This window comes from Tyto alba, unplaced genomic scaffold, assembly GCF_018691265.1.
Source record: "Tyto alba isolate M040663 unplaced genomic scaffold, T.alba_DEE_v4.0 Super-Scaffold_22, whole genome shotgun sequence".
Lineage (NCBI taxonomy): Eukaryota > Metazoa > Chordata > Aves > Strigiformes > Tytonidae > Tyto > Tyto alba.
In genome coordinates this window covers 16125160-16145919 of record NW_024881296.1, presented here as the reverse complement: position 1 = coordinate 16145919, position 20760 = coordinate 16125160, and the positions used below count along the sequence as shown (strand labels likewise).

Genomic DNA, 20760 nt, shown 5'->3' with positions numbered 1-20760 from the left:
CATTTACAGCTAAATTGAATATTCCTTCTGTGACACCTCAGCTCATTGTTCAGAAATTGCAGTGCTTTTTTTTTGTTGTTTGTTGTTGTTTTGGTTTTGGTTTTTTGGTTGGTTGGTTGGTTTGTTTGGGTTTTGTTTGTTTGTTTAAAAAAGAGACAGTAAATGTATATATGCATCCTGAGGATTTAAAAGCTAATACAGTAGTGTGAAAATATTTTGTTTTACTGCAACAATGCTTTCTGATGTGAAAATGTCAAAACACTTCGAATTATAAAAGTATGATCTTTGCTTGTAGCAGTAAATGGAGGCCTCTGACATCAGCTGGCAACACTTTTTTTTTTTTCAGCTGAAATGTCTGAATGAGATGTGATGATAAATACAAGAATAGCCAGCATTGTGTAAACAAAGCTTAACTAGGGTTTTTTTATATACATTACCAGTCTGAAACCCTATTTCTAATGAAGTGTTGTGAGAGACAGTCAAACATCAGAGCAAACGCTGGTAGGTTGTGTGACAGATTGGCCACTTCAGTGAGAAGACAATGGCAGCCACATGAAGTTAAAATAGTAATTTAATTCAGACCGCTTAAAATATTGTTCATGTAAACAGATTATTTTAAAATTATTTAGGTGTATTAACTATGACCAGAAACAAAACCTATTGAGGTCAGGGTCAGTGGTGGAAAACAAGCTGACTGAAGGTGGTATTCAAGTTTGTTCTTTTTCCTCACTGATTGGCTTTTTAGAAATGTCAGTTAAATGCTTAGCTTAATAAACATGTAGGTGAAGCAAATGAGGAAGCCAAATGTAAAGGGGGGGAAAAATAGAAGAACACAGCATTGAAATAAATTACTTGAATCAGGAAAAGGGATAAAAAACTCCTAACTGAGAGGTCACCTAACTGTGCACCAGTTTTCTTTCTGAATGGACCAACTGATGTAATATCCTGGTAACAGAATGTGCTGCGCATGCTTTATTATATGAAAAGCACAGAAGCATGACTTCTTATGAATATTTCTTCATAAAATTTTTAAATAAAGTGATGGCGTGATTTATAAGCATCCTTGGTATCTGTGGCATCCTTGTTTTCTTTCTCCAAGTTGATAGAGGGAGTTTAAAACAAAAGACTTCATCTCTAGACATGAGCATTTTTGAATAATGTGGGAGAATCATTGGTATTCATGTGTATCTAAACCTTGTAGAAAAGTTTTAGCAATGCATTTATGATGATAGCCTCAACCTTTCTTGTAAAAGTGAAGTTGTCAGTTACATAGGTGGGTTTACAAAGGTTTAACTAAGGCATATCAATAAATGGGTTTCTTCTATGGGTTAAAAACAAGAGAGGAAGTGGAATCTTTATAAACTGACAGAAATAGTAGAATTTCTCTAACCTTAAGGTTATGCAGATGAAAGGCTGTAGAGCAAAGTCATTCAAGATAGGTCAGTTATACTGAGAAAGAGGGAGGTCAGGTTTGTATCCAAAGCATTCCCAGCTTTAGCAGTTTCTTGGAAGTAAGGACCTATTGGAGCTGGCACTGTCAACATATAGTAACCCCTAACCTTATAATGTGTGTCTCAGCCTGATTCTTATGCAGAAGGGGAGAGGCTTTCCTGAAAAACTTAACAAGTTGTTGTTTAGAGAAAACCTATTTTGAGGTTGATATTTACCTTCCTGAAAAGTTATGAGATAATTTTTGCAGCCATGGCCATATCACTTTTTATCTGATTCTTTAAAATGCATTTTTGGTTAACCACACACATGGGACTTTTTTCACTGATGGAACAGTCTTTTGCAAGCTAGCCACGCACACATTCTGAAGTGTTCTGAAGCTCACTGGCATGGATGTTGTTCTCAAAGTTAAATGCCCTAGAAGTCCTCAATTTCAGTGCCAAAATGGTCTAGCAGTACTTAGACAAGTACCTTTCTTCATTCTGTCTGACCCTTTCACTGAGTGGAGCTATGATATTTAGTGGAAACTGAAATGCAGGCTGGTCAAGACTAATCCAGATTCATTAATACAGTCCATCAGTAGCTAACTAGGAGAAATTGTTAAAATATGTTTTCAAGAGATAAACCTGTAACACTGAGGAGTTGTAGGTTATTTATAAAGGAACTGTGGAATATTTAAAAATTAATAAAAACATACGAACCTATTTTCATGTGCCCAGAACTCTTGGTAAAAAAATATCATTGCTTCCACTAGAAAAAACATTTTTTTCATAAGTTGGTAATCACTATGGAGAGTGCATTTGCGCTCTCCTCCCAGCTTTCTTCTGGGTAACTCCTGTTTTTGGTGACCATGGTAAACCATTGAGGTAATGTAGTTAGTTCTGCTACATTAAGGAGGGAAGAAGGTAGGTAGTACGTACAGGAGAGCATACTCAAATTTTATTTGAAGATTTAGTGCTTGTTTTTACGATCACTTCTAAAAGATGATAACGTATTTTAAGTTTTTTTTCCAAGAACATTTCTTCAAATGAATTGGAAGTTGCTAGTCTAGGGAGGATGTTGGTCTTGTTTAATTCATCTCAGGGAGGATGTCCTCCGGTCTGATTTTCCAGATGCTGTACACCTTTGTAATACCCATGCCTTCCCTTTTTTTCCAGTTTTTCAAAATCAAAAATTACCTTTCCCTTCTTGAGAGTACTAAGAAAATACATATTATGGGAGGACAGCAAGATCATCATCTTCTTTCTTTCTTTCTAGAAGACAAAATTAAGACAGGGTTTAGGCTTCTCCAATACAAGTAAGTGTTGGTCCAGAGACAGCAAATGTTTATTCTGTTCAACACTGAGCTGCTGTTTACATTTCAATAGAAGAGAGAACAGCTGGGGCAGAAGAGCAAGGGACCAGTCATTAGTTTCCTTAACATTTTCTTGATTAAAAGTGACAGAGGAAAAAAGCATTGTCACAAAAAACCTACACACCCTTTTCAAAATAAATAGCGCTGTAAAAGGACCTGGGTGGCTTTTTAAAAATTGAGATATTCTGGTGACAGTGAGAGAGTTGATGCTTACACATTCCGTATAATGACACAAAACACAATATTCAGTAGAGTTTTATGTGGTTCCTTGATCTGTCGTTTAGACTATTGCATGCAGTACATAATAATAACAACTACGGAAGATGAATTAATTTCATTTGAGAGGTGACTAAATATCTTCAGTAGTCAGAACACTTAAGTTAGTGGTTCAATTGTCTACTTTGCTGTCATGCTCCCTGGTTTTTCCTGTCTTCACATTTGTTCTGCACAACTTAGCCGATAGAAGATTCTTTGTCTTTGCAGTCATGGAGCCTCCCTTGTAAAAGCTGTAACGTGAGAGTACATCCCTTCCTGTGCACAAAGGTGTTGCTACTGTTCTCTGCTGTGCACAGTCATTTTAATCTGAATGGGAAATCTGTCTAGGGACCCGAGTACAGTAATTAGCAGTCTCTTCGGAGTGTCAGAGCAGAATTACCATTGTAATGGTTTAGCTGGAGGATAAAAGGATTGAATTTGGGTCTGCCTTCCTGCCAAACTAAATGAGTTGCCATGGGAATTTTCAAATATAAGAGGCGTTTACTTAAAGCAATTTGGCGGGTTTGAATAAACTCATAAATTACGGGTTTTAGAGGAGAGATCCCTGCTTTCTCTGGCATAGGCTGAACAGCAAAGAAGGCTGTTAGAAAGCTGCTTACATTCTTAATGAGAATAAGTTGATCCATGCTCCCGTGCAGACTATCAGCTTATTAAGGCTAAACTGTTTCTGCTAAATACAGTATAGTAAGCACATTTTGAGAGACAGAGTTTGCAACAAATCCCTGGAGTAAAAAACAAAATCTGATTTTCTAAACATAAATTGAATTTCCTTTGCTAGATTAGATCTGTTTTCAAGTAATGCTATTAAAAATGGTTCTCTGTATTGTTTCAATAAACATTAACCTGCTATTGATTTCAGCTTTTGTCTGTGCATGTAACATTTATTACAACACTTGTCAGATCTGCTTCTGAAAGGGGAGGAGGGCATTGAAGGTTTCTTTCGAAAACAAATAAGGTGCTGTGGCCCTTCGAACTGTTTTTTTGAGGTCACATGTAAATGTTTTCTGAGCTCAGGCCTGCCTTCTCTCTGAAGGGAGTTGGGCTTTGACCTCCTGACTTCTTTGTCAGCACCAATGCTATTGAAATGTGAGAAGATGGACTTGGTGCTTTCAGAAATGCCTCAAGTGATGAACATCACTTATGCTTGTTTAACCTTCAGTTGTGCTCAAGAAGTCAGCTGTTGTAGTAAGAACTGATGACCGGTGTTTTGCACTGCTTGTTCGGAAGCATGTATTAATGTTCTCCTAGCCACTTAGATTTGATAACTTACAGAAAGAAATAGGGAAGATTATTATGCTTCAGTACTTTGATACTAGATTGAAAAATATATATTCAGGGACATGTCATACTCGGAATAGTACGCTGTATTTTTCCCCAGAATAATTTATATTGGGCATACATCTTAAGGCTTAAATGTTTCATTGTGATCCTCTTTAGTACGTATCTCAAATCTTTACTCATCATAACGATTAGGATATGGTGGAGGAACTACTTTAAAAGAGAGGAGGAATGCTGTAATGGCAGTATTTTAGACTTTTGTTTAAAGTGGTAAAAATATGCTTAGAATTCCTTGATATAATCTTACATCACTAGCAGGAATCCTGTAAATTTGCAAAGGAAAATAGTAGATTTGTGCTGGTGATTCAGTAGTTGAACAGCTGCTAAGTTCTAACAAATTCCTGAACTGTTACTAATGATACAGCTGAAAAACTGTTTGGTAGCCTCAGGGTACTGTTTCTGTGAAACTTTAGAACTATCTCCAAAGAAATTAGATGAAGACAAGAGCAGAATTTATTATTACTAATACTCGTAAATGAACAGCTAAAATTCAACTTACATTGAGAAGTATTGCTTCCTCATATGAATTATTTGTGCTCCAGCGTGTGTGTGTGCGTGTGCTTAAAATTGCCAGCGAATTGATTTAATCAGACTTTATCCCCACCCCCATACTTTCTTAGATGAATTAGTAGAACTCAACAGCAAAATTTTCAGGTGTTATCTAACTGTTTGTGAAGTAGCTTGCAAAACTGAAACTTTGAATACTTCTACACTCTGTTGTTATAAGAGGGATGCTAAATGATTAGAGGACATTAACAGCATTTAAATAAAAAATGAAAGCGTAGAAAAGTGCTACAGAGAACTGTTTTCGATACTGGATTGAACTGAGTGCATCACTTAGATCCATAGTACCAATAGCTTACAGCGGTCGTGCGAATCGATGCTATTTACAGAAACCAGTCTGTTAAAAAAGAAAAAAAAAAAGGTTTATTGGCATTACAGTTTTCAAATTTCATACCCTGAGATTTCTTCTGGATTTCAGAGTTTTGGTTCCATAGGTTGGGTGGTCTTGAATGGGACCTGTGATGTTGTCTTAATCAAAACTGAGTTAGACCTGATGAGATCTGAATCTGATTCCAAATGTGGAATGTTTTTATGAGATGTGACGAGCCTGTTGAACAGTTGGAAGCAAAAATCCCCTTTCTGTTTCACTGTTGAACTCACCTGCAGACTACTTATTTTGTGGATGGATATAATAAAACACCACTTGTCAGGCCTTTCCATGAACTGATTTTATTTGCTAAATGGTAGAAAAGTAACACACAACATTTTCTGGTGATTTTTGAGAGGTAAATCACAGTACTGTGAATGTCTCACAAGCACCAGAGCACAGGGGAAGTGTCAGGAGCATGGACACAGAAAAGGTGGAAATACCACAGTGGGGAAGAAGTGGGAAGCTATGCAAAATACTTGTTCTCTGTGTTTAATTTGTTTTATTTCTAGGCTTCTTGGCTTCTGCTGGTCCAGGAATCCAGAGAATCAAAGAAATGTGTATTCTGCTAGGCCAGTAGGGATGGCAGCTGTTTTATTTCAAGGCACTCCCCCTTTTTCTGATAAACTCTCTTAAAGTGTTTTTATCCATTCTCCATTTAATTTTGCTTCAGTGGGGGCATTGTAACATTGGCCTCTGATCTTTAGATTCCAACAGTTTGTTTCTTTCTGCAGTTTTTTTCACTTGGTGACTAACTTGTAAGCTTTTGGAAGCAGAAGCTATGCATGCATATTGCTGATATCTGAACTTAAGATCAGAATAGTGTTTATATACTGTTACGCTGAAATTTAACATTGCACACAGAGGCTTGAAAATAAAATGCATCATCCTAAGTCATACAATTCTTTGCTAAAGAAAATCAACAGTTCTCAGTTAGGATAGTTCTACAGAACGTAATACAGAAAAGGAAAAAATATTAATAAGGAAATCGATTTTTGTCTTTGCAAAACAGGAACGCATATAGGTATTTACAGGAGTAAGTAAATGGTTGAGACTGTAACCTTTGCTTCTGATAAGCAAATCTACAAATGGAGAAAGAGTACTTCACATAGTTTAAGATAACCACCAGAGGAGCGTGATTAGTACAGTTGGTCAAGGGAAGCGATAATGATATTCTTCCACTGAAGGTCAGCATCAAGAGAGAAGAAAATCAGAAAGGAGAATTGACTGTAAGTACAGAAAAATGGGCAGAAACAGAGTAAAATAAAAAATAGTATTATAGGAGAAAGAAAAATGAAATTAAATATTTTAGTATTAAAACAATTTAGTTGTTTGTCAGGTGGTGGATTCCAGTTACAGAAGAAAAATCCATGCTTCTAGTTTGGAAATTAGACTGCTAGGCTTCAGAATTAGCAAGACGAAGACTCTAATTCCACATGCAGCCGAGTCAATTGACAGCTCTGCACAGAGGAGGTCTCAACTCCCTTCAATCTCTCCTCCCTTATGCTGGCATGTATTTGAGCCTGCAGTGATCTCTTTCAAATTTGTAATCTGGCAGAAAACTATTCACGTTTTTTTAAAAAAATTGTCTTGCCAGATTGGCAGGTTGATGTGGCTCAGTCATGGATAGAGTGATGGATACAGGAGAGCAACAGTGAGGAAAGAGTTAGGATTGTGACCACCACTAGTTAAATTGGATTAAAGTACCACAGGATTGCCAGCTGAGAGGCTTTTTACATCTTTAAAAATAATTTTTGACTCCTTTGACAGCAGTGTAAAACCTCAGCCTAATCATCCAGAACTAATTTGTAGCCTGGGAAAAAGTCTTAAGATAGCATTTTAATTTTTTACATTCTAGCATCGGCTGTTGTATTTTCTAGGTAAGCTTGTCTGAACACGTTTCCTCTGAAATTATTCTCTGTAAGTTTTCTATCTGATTGATTCCCATTCCATTCCCTGTTTTTTAAGGTCTCAGCTTTCTGAACTCAATCATGTGCAGATACACAGCAGCTTATTTTTACACATTCTGGAAACAAGATTCCATTCATTTTTCCATTTATCTGAATCACTTTGGAACTGTTCTAGCTTTTCAGGCCTTTTGGACTTTTGTTGTCTGTTCCCTTGACTTCAGGAAAGGGACTTCATTTGTCTCTTCCCATTGGTGATGATTAAATGAATTTTTTTCAGTTACTCTCAGATGGTGTCCAAAAATTTACATTCCTTTTTAGGTTTGCTGCTGAATTTTTCAGCCACATCTAGTAACTGAAAGCTTTAATTGTACTTTTTCTGGTTTGGGGGGTTTTGAGTTTTATTTATTTATTTCTGTACACCATTTTTACATGTATTAAAGGAGGTTTTTAATGCAAAATACTATGTATAAGTATATAATCCATAAAGTTAGAGAATTTGTGAATTTTCATGATATTCTGGAGTTCAGGAGATTAAGAGGGACTAAGGTGATTTATCCTGTTGTAGAAAATGTATTTTAAGCTGCTTTTGCTTATGGGTGTGCACCTTGTCTACTGGAATATGAAATTATAATTCTACCGTCTTAGAAAGACATTTTAACGGTATATATTTCAAATATCTAAGTATGAGGAGCTGGTTTCTCCTAATGATTGGATTAGAACAGTGTTTCAAGAATCAGTGCCTGAATAATATTTAAACAGATTTATATAGAAAGATGGGAAAAACAGTCAAGGATGAAATTTATAAATGGAAAAACGGGAGAGCTTAACTTGTGTAACAAGGCCTCAAGGATCATTCTGTAAACAGGTGGAAACTGCACATCAGTATGGAGTTGATAATACAATATGGAGTGAGAGTGATGGGTGAGGCACTGGTGGTGAATATGTAGGAAGAAAGTAAGTTACCATTTGAACAGTTTGGTGTTATTAGAGTGGATTTCTTTTTTAATATTGACATCGCGTGTTCTCCACAAAGTTGATACAATATGCATTTGGCATTTGAGGTTAGTTGGAAGGCTACAAAGTAGATCCTACAGAGAAATATTGTGCAATCATCCTGTCAAGAATGGTTTTCTGAGCATGACATGAAAGCACGGATCCAGGGTGGCTCGGTAACAGCAGTTTGCTTCAGCCACAGTTCAGATACTCAGCTGCTTAGAAGATGAAATAGGAAAACCGTTAAATGAAGTTCTGATGTAATATCTGATCCAGAGTCTGCAGCAAGCTCTTCAGGTACAACAGTATAAAATATGCGAAGATCAGTAACAAATAGGAGCACAGAAGTCTTGATTATTTCTGTCCCAGTATAGCCTTTAACTTGCAGTGAAATGTGATCAAATTTATACTGAGTTCTGCTAAATGGTTACTTAAGTATAGTGGATGTTTCTGCTGAGGAGGCAGATTTTTAAAATAGTCTGTAGAGCAGCAGGGAAGGATGGTGAAATTAATTATTTAAGATAGGCCTGATACATACTTCTCTCATTCTAGGACAGAAAATTAGACTTAAAGAACTTCACTGTTCTATCATCTAGGTTCATTTAATTGTTATATGGAAAACAAATGCAGTTGATTCTGGTAATGTAGCATTTTAGGAAAGAAGAGGTGAAAAAATCCAGGTCATTAATTTCTTGGGAACTTTCCAATAGATTAACCAGTCCTTCATTTTGGCAAGTCTCTCACTGATACTGAGATACCTCATGATACCAGTCCCTTCTGGAGACAAGACTACATAATGTTTGTTATACTACAGTCTCTTTTCCGTACGTGAACTGTCATTGTCTATAATTGCTTGTGAGAGATACAGTTCCAAAACATGGCCCACATAAAAAATGGTAGATTCTGTTATTTATGCAATGCATCTGAATAGTCTTGGGTGGGAAAAAAAATTTCAAAAACGGTTAGGTTTTACCCCAGATGCTAGAAAGCACTTTTTATGGAAATTGTTGCTTTGGGGTTTTTTCTTCAATTAAACAACAATTTATGAAAGTTTCTCTAAGTATCCTATAAATTCTCAAAGCCAAAGAGGTGAATATCTTGAAGGAAGAAGCTGGTTTAATTTTCTTTAACGCAACCAATGAATCTTACAATGAGACTTGTGTATGTTTGCATTCATCTGAATGATTATACTGGAAAATTATGTGACTACATTAAAAAAATAAATAAGTAAAATTATTATCACTTCTGCTATTCTGGAGTAGTTACAAGAAATTAAAGTATGCTGCATGATATTTAGTGATTTACTAAGAATCCGCTAATGTTTAGTTACAAAAGTTGCTAAGATTAAAGGAATTGATTACAAAATGAAAATCTGTTGCATGTATATTTTTCTGTAATACGTATAAATGTCAAAAATTTTTTGGCTAAATGTATGAGACATTACCTTATAAGGCTTTTTAAGTTATTTTTTATGCTAAATTTGTTATGTAGGAAGAATATAATGCTACAAACTGACAGAAGAAACTTTCATGCTTTCCCTCAGCTTTTGTGTGACAGCATGAATAAATAAGTGCTCAGGGCTAGCTGGAGTCCAAGCCTATCGTCAAATGAGTGCTTTAATAGCTGATGCTCTTACCTGATGGACAACTCAAAGTACACACCCGTGGCTGCTCCTTGGCAGCACACACTCCCAATAGCAGCCTTCAACGGGAAGAATCCCTTGGTTTTTGTTCTTGGGGCAGGAAGGGTTTCTCGCCCGCAGGGCAGCCACAGGTTGCAGCTCTATTTGTGAATAAGGGACGGTGGTCAGTTGGTCAGGTGGGCCCAGCGGTGCAGCTCCTGGGGCAGAGGCGCTCCTCAGAGGCTCTTTGTGCCAGGCAGCGCGGAGTTCTCGCTCCTGTCTCTGGAAAATAAGCATTGGCTGGCCTCTGAAAGCTGAAAAGAAAGCTCGATAAATAGCAAAGAAAGCCTTCTCCCTAGCAACACACTGCCTTGAGCAGCTTGAGCCTTCAAACGGAAGGTCATATGATTGACATATTTGTCCCCTAAAGAGAGTGCTCACAATTCATTTTTTCACTTCTCTGTATTTTTAAGCTGTGTGAAAGCGGGCTTTAGCCAGCCGTACAAGAGAGGAGACTAGCCTGTTGGAATACTACCACCCCCTCTTTCTGGACTCCATCAGCTCTGAGAGTTCAAGAACAGGAGAGACATATGTTTAGAGTACCAGTAAAACGCACATAAAACATATATGTGATATTATATTCGGCAGAGCTGTGTGTTGCTTATAAGCAGCTGGAAGTAATTGTGAGCTTTTAGTATTCGTTCACTTTTTTAGCAGCTGTTGAGAATTACTGAAAGTATATACCGAGTGCACAGGTCCTTTTAAACTTTCAGTGTTGGGTTTCCTCAGTTGGACTAGAAATTTAAAACTTAGGTCAGTTTTAAATTTTTGGGCATCTTACATTAAAAAAAAAATTATTTCTCTATATGGTAGCATTGTACAGAGTCCTAAATTAAGCAGTCGTTAGACGACTCCACCTTAGGGGTTGTGTGTGTATAGAAAAGGACAGTGTCAACAAAACCGTGCCATTTCACTTTCTGTTATTTTGAAAATAAAACGGTTTATGCAAACATTTTACAAAATGGAATGTAGGTGAAATGCAGAAACAATTCTTTTAATCACATTTAGCTGTTGAAAGTTGTTGAACAATATTGCTCTTATTGAGCAATGTGACAGTCTGAGAAGCTATTGGAAGAACACTGCTCTCTGAATACTAACATTTTAAAATTGGATAAGCCTAAACGTTCATGGGTTTACTTTATTGTAATCCATTAATTTATTTTAATTAGTCGGTAATGCCTTTTCAGGATATCTCAAGCTGAAGATAAAAATATCTTAAAAGTTGCTACTGCAGCTTGAATTCCCCTGTGGTAGCATGCAGCCCTGAATCCTGTGTTTAATGAAACATGCAAGAGAAGGTACACTTGAACGATACGTACTAATTCACAGCAACAGTCTTTGTAGTCCTCGTCACCAGCAGTTAGTTTTCTTTTGTTGTTCTAAAGAGAGAGACTTCTGTGTTCTTTCTAGGTTACTAAATTTAATATGAAATGTCATTTTTCTTACAATTCTTTTAAGTTTCTATGTGGGAACAGATTAAAAACATAATGGGCATGTTTTCCATATGAAAACATGGGGTCATATTTCAGTACCGTTTTGAGAATAAAAGGCTTTGTTTAGGTACTAAAACATTGGCATAGCTCGAAACAAAATCAGCTGGTACTGGAGTCTCTAGAATTTGCAACAAAATACTAGTTTTGAAACCCCTTAATGGCATTTGTCCCATTCCCTCCCCCCCTCCTATATCTGAGTTCAGTGTCTTTGCACTTAAGAGAAACTTACAGCCATTCAGAGTGTATAAACTCAAACTTTAAATAGAAACTTCCTGGGATGATAGAGGAAAAAATAAATGTTATGTGTCAGGCCAGACTTATTTACAAGTATATTTAAGTAATCATTTCATTGTATTACTAACAGCTGCCTCTAGTCTGTATCTGTTAGAACAACCACTTGATTGTAGATAGTTGTGTAGGAGAAGTTGGTTAAATTATTTTTATAATTGTCTTAAAACTCAGGGTGGGTAAAGGCATTTGTCCTGACATAAGTGGAGTGTGTCAGCGCAGTCTCATAGTGTTTTGGCACCGTTCAGTTTGTTCAAAAGGCTACAGCTGGAATAAAGTATATAGGTTGTGTTTGATTTCTGCTCCGTTCAGATTTCTAGGAAGTTCGTGGTAGTTGGGATGCTGCTGGTAGAGGCATATGGGGGAAATTTGTACCAGAGGCTTACCTGGTAGTATTCAGTGTGCTTAGGGTTTAGCTACTGCTTTCAGAATTAAACTAGCTGGTGAGGAGGGATTTTGAATATCTAGCATTCCAAAATTAGAAATACCAGAAATAAAGTGTTTAGCTGTGAAAGTTTTTTAACTGAGCTTGCACATTGCTAAAAATAGATCTAATGCTTTAGATTGCATTATTGGTAGCTACTTCATTTGAATCTTAATACAAATGTTAACAAATGCCTATGCTAATAAATAAATCTTAATGTATTTCAGTATAATTCTGTCTTTTTGAAAACATTGTAGAAGGGACTGTATAAATGTTTTTTTCTTTCGGGATTTTGGGGATTTTGTTGTGTATATGTCATGAAAGGTGTATTCCTGCTCTGGATCTTTATGAATTGCTATTCTGTGTGGTGTATGGAGATTCTTGTCCCTGATTTTATTAACACCATTAAAAGATTGAGGTGTGAAGAAAAGAGGAGAGATAATGCAAAAAAAAAAAAAAAGGGGGGGGGGGGAGCAAAACAGAAAGCAAATTCTGGAATGAAGTATTTTTGAGTGTTTAGTATAACTGACCCAAGGGACCATATTTCCTTGAAAGCCCAAAGTCCTGTGATTCAAATATGAGCCCATCACATCTATCTTAAAGAAATGTTGGCACAGACATAAAAACCTGTTAAGGTCAAGCAGAATGCTACTGGTGATTTACCCTTCCCCCTATATATTAACAACTAGTACCCAGAGGGTATATGGTGAAGCAAACCTGTAAGTTCCACTGAATGCTGTATTTCAGTCTGGCTTATAAAATGTTCTTCATGCTGATTTTCTGTACCTTACCTGTATTTTCTTCTTTCAGAAATGGAAAGTGGGGGAGGGAGGGCATAAGGACTCTCGAAAATATTACTGGTAAGCCAAGTATCATGATTAAACAGGGATATGTCAGATAAGGTGAAGGGAAGTGTAAAAAGATACGCTGCCTTTTCCCCCTAGTGTATCTTTAACATTATGACCAGTGAATTTGTCAAGTGAAACAGTGCAGTCTTCTTTGCATATCATTTGAACTGAGAGCTTGCTTTGAAGAAGATAAGCAGACTATGTTGCCCAGAAGAAATAATGATGCTAATTTATCTTTGCCTGCCCTCATAGACACATAGCAGTGTGCATCAGTGTTGAAAAGGAAATAGAGAAATAGCTGAGCTATAGCTTGCCACCTATTCAATGCCACAGTATTGTTGATGACATACAGAGCTCTAAGAAATACGACTGGTCTTAAAGTAGTGATTTATTTTACTTTGTCTCAAAAGTATTTGGAAAAGTTTCCTCTGATACAAGAATAGCTGCCAAATTATGCCAGAAAAGACCTCTTTGGCAAATTCTCCTCAGCATGAACAAAGCTATGTTGTAGACTATCTGCTCCATCACCATCAGAAGTGTATAATAATGGATGAGAAAGTCTAAGTAACATATGTTCACCAACAGCTTCTAACTATTTGTACTTACATTCCAGGCATGGGAAACTTGGGAGTCTTTGTCAGATTTTTTGAGGTGAACGGTTGTGATGTCTTCCCTTACACTGAATGATAGAGTAGTTTAATAGATAGCTTCTGATTAATAGATTAATATTTTAGGTACTCACATTTAGATTTTTTTAAAAAGCTCTTTTCTTTGTGTTTTACATCTGCTATTTGTCATCTTGCCTAGGATTTCATTATTATAGATACTTCAGTCTTTTAACAACTTAGATATAAAAAGACCACCTTCCAAACATAGGTTAGATTTTAAGTGTGTATAACTTAGCTTCAGTAATTCCAATTGTGTTTTAGCCTATGATCTTTCATAATGTATTTTACAATAAATTGATGTCTGAGATCTGTTTTTTTGTTTAATACATGTATGTCTAGGAATTTGTAGTATATTGTTTGTGAGGTTTTTTGTTTATAAATTATGAATTGAGGGGTTTTGTCCATGAATGGAGACATTCATGTGTAAAGGCAGTTTGACTGGTGCGTGGTATGTTAGGAATACTTACTGATCTACAAGTGAATTGCAGTGGAACATTTTTCTTTGTCAGGGAGATAAAAGCATTCTGGAGCCCAGAGAGTCCAGTGAGTGTCACAGCACAAGCCTCCAAGCTGCAGCTGTGCGGCTCTGTGGCAGCTGGGCACTGTAGGAAGGCAGGGTGACAGACCCTTGAGGGGTGGCAGCGTCTCCTGGATAAGAAGAAGATCAATAACAGTAAAGTATTTTATTGGTGCTGTTGTGTTTTACTAAAATTCTTAATAAATTGCAGGTGGCTTCTACTATACAGGTATGCGCTTTAAAGAGTAATGAAAGTCTTCATACTTACGTATTTCCAGAGGTGTGGTGGTAGAAAAGTTATGTTTATTGTATGTGGCAACTGTAAATGACTTTTCTATTTCAGGAAGTGGTTTAGGTATCTCTTCTTGTTCATTAGTGTAGTGTTGTGCCATAACTGCCAGGTTCTCTGCTCTTCTGTTTGCGTATAAAATTATTTAATGCCTTACCTGTGTACTAAAAAATGCAATGTGTTATTGGAAAAATTCTCTGCCTGAAGTAAATGTGGAAAAAAGCATATGGACTTGGATAAAATCTGGCAGCTGGAAGAAGTCTCTCTGAGGGTGGCCAGAAAGGTGCCAAGCTGTGGCTGAGTATTGCTGTTTAACCAGAGGTGGTATGGGGCAGGCAGAAAGGTAGTCTGCATGAGAAGTTGCCGAGGTGCTTGGAAGGTCAGTGCTGCTCTTTGGTGCTCTTGTGTTACTGACGCTGCCTGGTCACTCTTTCCATGAGCCTGGTGGGACAGGCCTGCTGGGGAAGATCAAGACCAATTTTTGGCCTCTGTATTTGCAGTTGATTTATCCATCGTTATGCTTCACCGTCATTTTCCTCTTCCCCCTTGCTGCTCCTGCTCTGATCCTGAAAGGATAGACCTGGAACAGCTTATAAAGGACTGCTCCCTTAACCAAAGCCAGACTCAGCTGCATTTGGTGCAAGTTAAAACTGACTGCAGCCTTTCCTAGGGTTAGGCTCAGTTCAGTTCATGAGAATTCAGCTGAAGTGCAGGGATGTGTGACAGAATTGAAAAAATGTCATCCAAAATGCATGACATTTGGAAGCTAGCCTGTCAATGAAAGTCACAAACATCACCTAAATTAGTGTATCTATTTTATAATCAATGTAGGAAAAAAGTGTATTTCTTGTATTTTCCAAAGTAGTTACTTTAACAGGAAATGGGCATTGTAGAGCAAAAGTATATGTTTGTATAGAAATGCTAAAAGCCTTCCCTGCTAGCATTGGTAATAATGAGAATCAGAGTATGTTCCGAGACTTAGCCGGGTGAGGCTGTGAGGCTCAAGGAGCTCTGTCAGGATAAGGTATCCCTGCTGTCATAGAAGTGAGTGGATTGTTTGGTTTGTGAATTAACTCAGCTGCAATCCCCTTCCGTGTGGGGCCCGGCAGCAGTCTGGCAGGGCAGAGTGAGCACTGTCTGGCTCCACTGGATGCTAGCTCGTGGATCTCCGCTATGTAGTAAACATTGCCACTTTATCCTTATTTTCCTTTAAGATAATATCTTTCTTTCCTTCTCTACTGTAATTTTTTATAGGCTTCTCAGAGTTGACTATACACAGAATCTAACAGTCTACCGGTCGCCTCTGAAGACTGTTGTCAACTTTTGAAGTCTTTTATTGACGTAGCACAGTGAATGCATTTTCATTTGGAGTCTGTATGCCTGTCTGTCTTCCACCTTTATACCATACCTATATAGTGTGTGTTTTGTGTATAAGTTGTTAAACTGTATGATGCTCTTACGGGTGCACTGTATGCATATGAAATCTGAGGCATTTAAGTGCCTAGTAATAATTTCAGAAGCATTAGTTAAAAGAATTCTCTGAGGATCTTGGGATATCTGAGGTTGAAGTATAGCTTGGACATTTTTCAGTGACTTCATTATCAAATAGAGTGCGTTATCTGAGCTCCTTATTTCATGACGTGAAACGTGCTCTTACTAATAGCAGTTTATTACAAACTGCATACTTAATTTATTACGTAACTGCGTTTCTCATTGTTTTAAAAAACAGACAGTATTGCCCAATGTCAGAGACAGAATTGTGGTTTTAACTAGGCATCATATGGTCAGCGTTTTGGAAGTGTTTCCCTAGAGGCTTCATGTAGGTGGCACCTGTGATTGTTCGTAGTGTTTTGAACCTTGTGACTAATACTCCTACTCTGATAAAGATTAGAAAACAAGTTAGTTATAGTGGTCACTGGCATTTGCTCTCCTTCAGTTCTTTTTACTGCTAGCCCAAATAGAGCTGAGCTGTTGTGAGGAGTACTGGCTGTGTGTTCACAAAACCATAACCACTGTTGTCTGTGCCCAGTTGGCTTTGTTAGGATTTGCTGCTTGCATTTCTTCAGTATTTGTATTCAGTAAGCAGTTACAAGTGCTTACATTTAAAGAATTATATTTCAAGATACCATTTAAGGTTTTTTCTTAATCTGCATGTTATATTGTACATGAGAAATACAAGGAAAGCACTGGAGATTTAAGAGGATGAGAGGTTTGAGTCAATCACTTGAGCTTCAATTTAGTAATGCAAATCTGGCTTTAAGTGACCTTATTGATGTTTGCTCAAAGTAGCTTCTTTCTGGTACAAATGACTGAGCTTTGTTGTAGCAATTGTACAGGTAATGTACAGTCCCTTTAGAGATTGCCTTTGTATCCCTGCTGCAACCTCTCTTTACTTTAACAGAGAGTGCCTGCAGAAATGCCTGGAGCTAAGATAGATTGCATCGGTGTGCCTCATTTGATCATCTGTCAGCAAGGAGGAGAGAGGGTAGGACACGCAAAAACATGTGCCCATTGCTCTATCCTAGCTCTTGGAAATTTGTGGGGTTGGCTGTTGGTGAATGATGTTCAAGCAGAGCGCTTGATGCCAGAGAATGAAGGACATGTCAGCGTATCTGAAAGGCTTCTGACCACTTCAGTGGTTTACCTCTTGAAGAGAGGTGGCATGTGGCTGTTGCAAGTTTAGGGTGTGAGGAGGTAGCAGGATTTTGAGTAGTGCTACTAGGGTGGTGCAAATAGTGCTAAGCACCCATGTCTTGACGAGATAATATTGTATAATAAACAGTGCCATCTTCTGGGAGGAGTCGGAATAATGCCCTTGTGGTCAGCATTAAAGATGTTTTTTAAGTGGGGTGGGGTTTTTATGTTTGGGTTGGGTTTTTTTCTCTTTAATACATGCTTTGAAAAACAAAATAACAGAAGTTGAAAGATGGTGTTGATGTCTAGTAACACAAGTCCACATCTTACATCTGTGAATTATCACTGATACAGTCTTTAAGGAAGAGTTTTAAACTGTGTTTTGGAGTCTGTTTAAAAGAAGAAAAGGTTATCAACTGCTGAGCAGTACTCCAGAGAAGTAAATCTCAAAAATAAAAGTTAAGGACATGGTCTGCTTTGTATGCAGAAGTCCATTATTTTTGTAAACATACTTTGTAAAACGTAGGTAATTGCAACATCTTTTCTCGTAGGAAGCATAGTGACCTATAGGAAAATGTTAAAGATCCGAAGTAAGAATGATTACTTTGTCTTTCTTTGGTTTTAAGTTGTTATAACTTCTTCTTTTGGGGATGTTAGAAGGGAAAAAAAAAAACATTTTCTGTCTTAAAATTATTACCCTATAAATAGTTAAATTTGGGAAATATTCACTGTGATGCAAAATCTGGGATTAGAGTTACTAAAATTATCCTAGCAAGTGGAATGTAAGATTCAGCATTTACTGAGACTCATTAATGGTGTCAGATCAATCACCTGAACTCCTATTTGGAGGAAGTGAGCAATTTTAGTAACATTAATGGAACTATATGGGAGATGCAGTTGACATTGTGAAGAGGTTTTTTTGTTACACGCTTTCAAATAAATAAAAAAATAAAGGAACCCAAGCAAAAAGCCAATAACTAAGTATAACCATTGTGGGGGGAGGGGAAAAGAGGAATCAATGTGTTAAAAATCTTTATTGCTAAAATAAGTTAGATAAGATATATCCGGAATGACGAGATGTGAGCTTTGGGTAAGCAGATAGATTTGGAATTGCTTTTATTGCATCATGATTGTCTAGGTAACTTACCAGCAAAGATGCAACGCAATAATAGTTTCTTAACAAAAAAAAAAAAAAAAAAAAAATCTTTTGCTTGGAAACTATAAGTCTGTTCTGAGTATATCATATTAAGCATGCTATAATCAGTACACTTTGTATTCCAGAGGGTCTCATTTTAATGACTATGGCATCTGAGGTTTCTGGATAGTACAGTACTTAACTGTACAATTAATTTCTAGTTAAAATGGTAATTGAATCTGTATTTACTTTTTCAATATTAGTGTTAGCTTGGTTTGTCACACAGTATTTAATATATAAAGAATACGTCTAACTTTCAGTATATTCTTAACGTTTAACAATGATATAAATTGTTACTCTGTGTAATCTTTGTGTTTATGCAAGTCTTCAGTATTACAGTTAGGACTTTCATTTCTGACATCTGAAAGTAATTTAGTATTGACCCATCTTACCATGTTGATTTTATGTTGTTGATAAAAATCAGATGTTAAAGTTTCCATTGCAAAGGGTGGTGGTCCTTGAGCATACCTCACACTAAGTACTACATTTGCTTAGATAGAATTTAAAAACCTCTTTTGTCTTATAAATTAGTAAATTACTTCTCCATAGTTTGTGAGTAAAGTATGTAGAGCAACACTTTGCCACAAACTACCCTGAAAAATATTTTCCTATACATTTGGAACAATGTGTGTAGATAATCCTGTTAACTCTAAACTAGTTTGAGACAATGTTTTACTGGTGCAGTGCTTTAATGGACACAAAGTTATTTAATAGGATTTTTCTGGTTATTGGTGGTGATTGCTATTCTTTGAGGCTTTTAATTCTGGTATTTGTAATCACACATGCTCTTGGAAGTCCTAGTTCAAACCATCTGTAAGAGTTGTAGTGGAAGGCAGGTGAACAACGCTGAAGTCAGACTGATTTTCAAAGCGGATGGCACAGTATGTTATTATTGAGGTTCCCATTAACTTGAAAAATGCTGTTCCAAACATCTGGAAAACATTGTGTTGAATAGACAAGATAAGTAAAAATATTATAAATTGTGTTTAGCAAAGGAAGAATTCAATGCAACTGACACCGAAACTACCCTCTTTTCCATCTGACTGAGAATTTCGAGAGTGGCATTCAATACAAGTAGCAAGGTAGTAACTTAAAGGAGATGTTGACCATCTCTCTTGGGTTTCCTATATCTTTTTTTTATGCCTGATAGGATGTAGACTAAACAAATGGTAGCATTTCTGGAAAGACAGGGCAGAAAACGTCTGGTCTTAAAACTAAAATTGTACTAATTATAAATTTTTGTTAGTAACTGAAGAAGTGACCTTTTTTTACTGAATACTGTATAATATTTATGCAAGCTGCAGGATATTAATGGAGTAGATAACTTCAGGGAAGGAATTTACATTGAAGCAAAAACAAGTGTAATGTATATTGTGTAAATAGTAGTTATATACTAATTGGAATACATCTACATGCATCAGAATTATGAATTCTGTCTTACAGCAGTTGTTTTTGTTTGCCCCACTACCACCACCCACCCCAAAGTAGTCAGTACCAATTACAGTGGAGCAAGTTACAATAAATTGAAGTTACTTAAAACTTGTGGTGTCTATTCTTCCTCTAGCTCGATAATAGTTTTTTAAGAGAACCCTTTAGAAGTACGTGAAAACATTTACTAAAACTTGAGAAAAAATTTCCTTGAACAATTTCTATCAAACACAACTTACACTTAACCCTATTTTTATAATTTATATGAGCCTTTTACAAAACTTATTTATCAACACCACTTAATGATAGACAACAGGCAACTTGCACTTAACTTTAAGGAAAAGTTGACAAAGCTTACTGGTTTTGTGACTAGTGGTAAACAATATTTTGCTTGATTAAAACTTGAAGGCATTTTATATTAGGTCCCTTAGATCTTGTGCACTAGTGAATTAATAAGCCTGACTTTTTTTTCCATCTTTTCACACACAGGCAGAAGGAGAAGACAGCCTTAAAAAGATGCAGCTGATGGAGCTTGCAATTCTGAATGGCACCTACAGAGATGCCAACATCAAATCACGTAAGCATGTCATAAGCTTGAGGGTCAATGCCATAGTAATGTTTGCAGGTTTTGATTCCTAAAGCTGTTTTTTGGTAAATGTATAGTAGCAACTGTGTTGGAGAATGGAAGGCAGTAAAAAAACCAACAAAACAGTAGGTAGCTGTTGCAAAAGATCTTCTGGAGATAAGTTATGTCTGGTTTGGGTTTTTTTTTTTGTTTAGTGTCATGTATCCTCCCCGCCCCCCCCCCCCCCCCCCCATTTTTTTTTTAAACAGTATGCCTGGGTTGAAATATTTACAAATATATAGTTTAAAGAAATTTAGCCCTTAAGCTAGATTTTTCTATGTTAACAATCACTTTTTCCTTAATACACGTGAAGGACAATAGACTCCTTTTCTATTTTATTTTTAGAGATTTAATTCAAAAATGTTACAGATGTTCAGGATACTGTGAATATATTTTGCTGTATTACATTCCTTCCTTTC

At 36.7% G+C, this 20760-nt stretch overlaps 1 protein-coding gene across 9 annotated transcripts in view; it reads left to right on the top strand.

Annotated features, from left to right (window-relative positions):
- The window catches only part of QKI (QKI, KH domain containing RNA binding), a 165454-nt gene that overhangs the window by 128772 nt on the left and 15922 nt on the right, over positions 1-20760 (top strand). For all 9 annotated transcript variants that reach the window (XM_042796039.1, XM_042796040.1, XM_042796038.1 and 6 more), the window contains one exon: positions 20206-20293. In XM_042796039.1, the coding sequence (XP_042651973.1) occupies positions 20206-20293 (88 nt within the window). The remainder of the gene's footprint in view (positions 1-20205; positions 20294-20760) is intronic.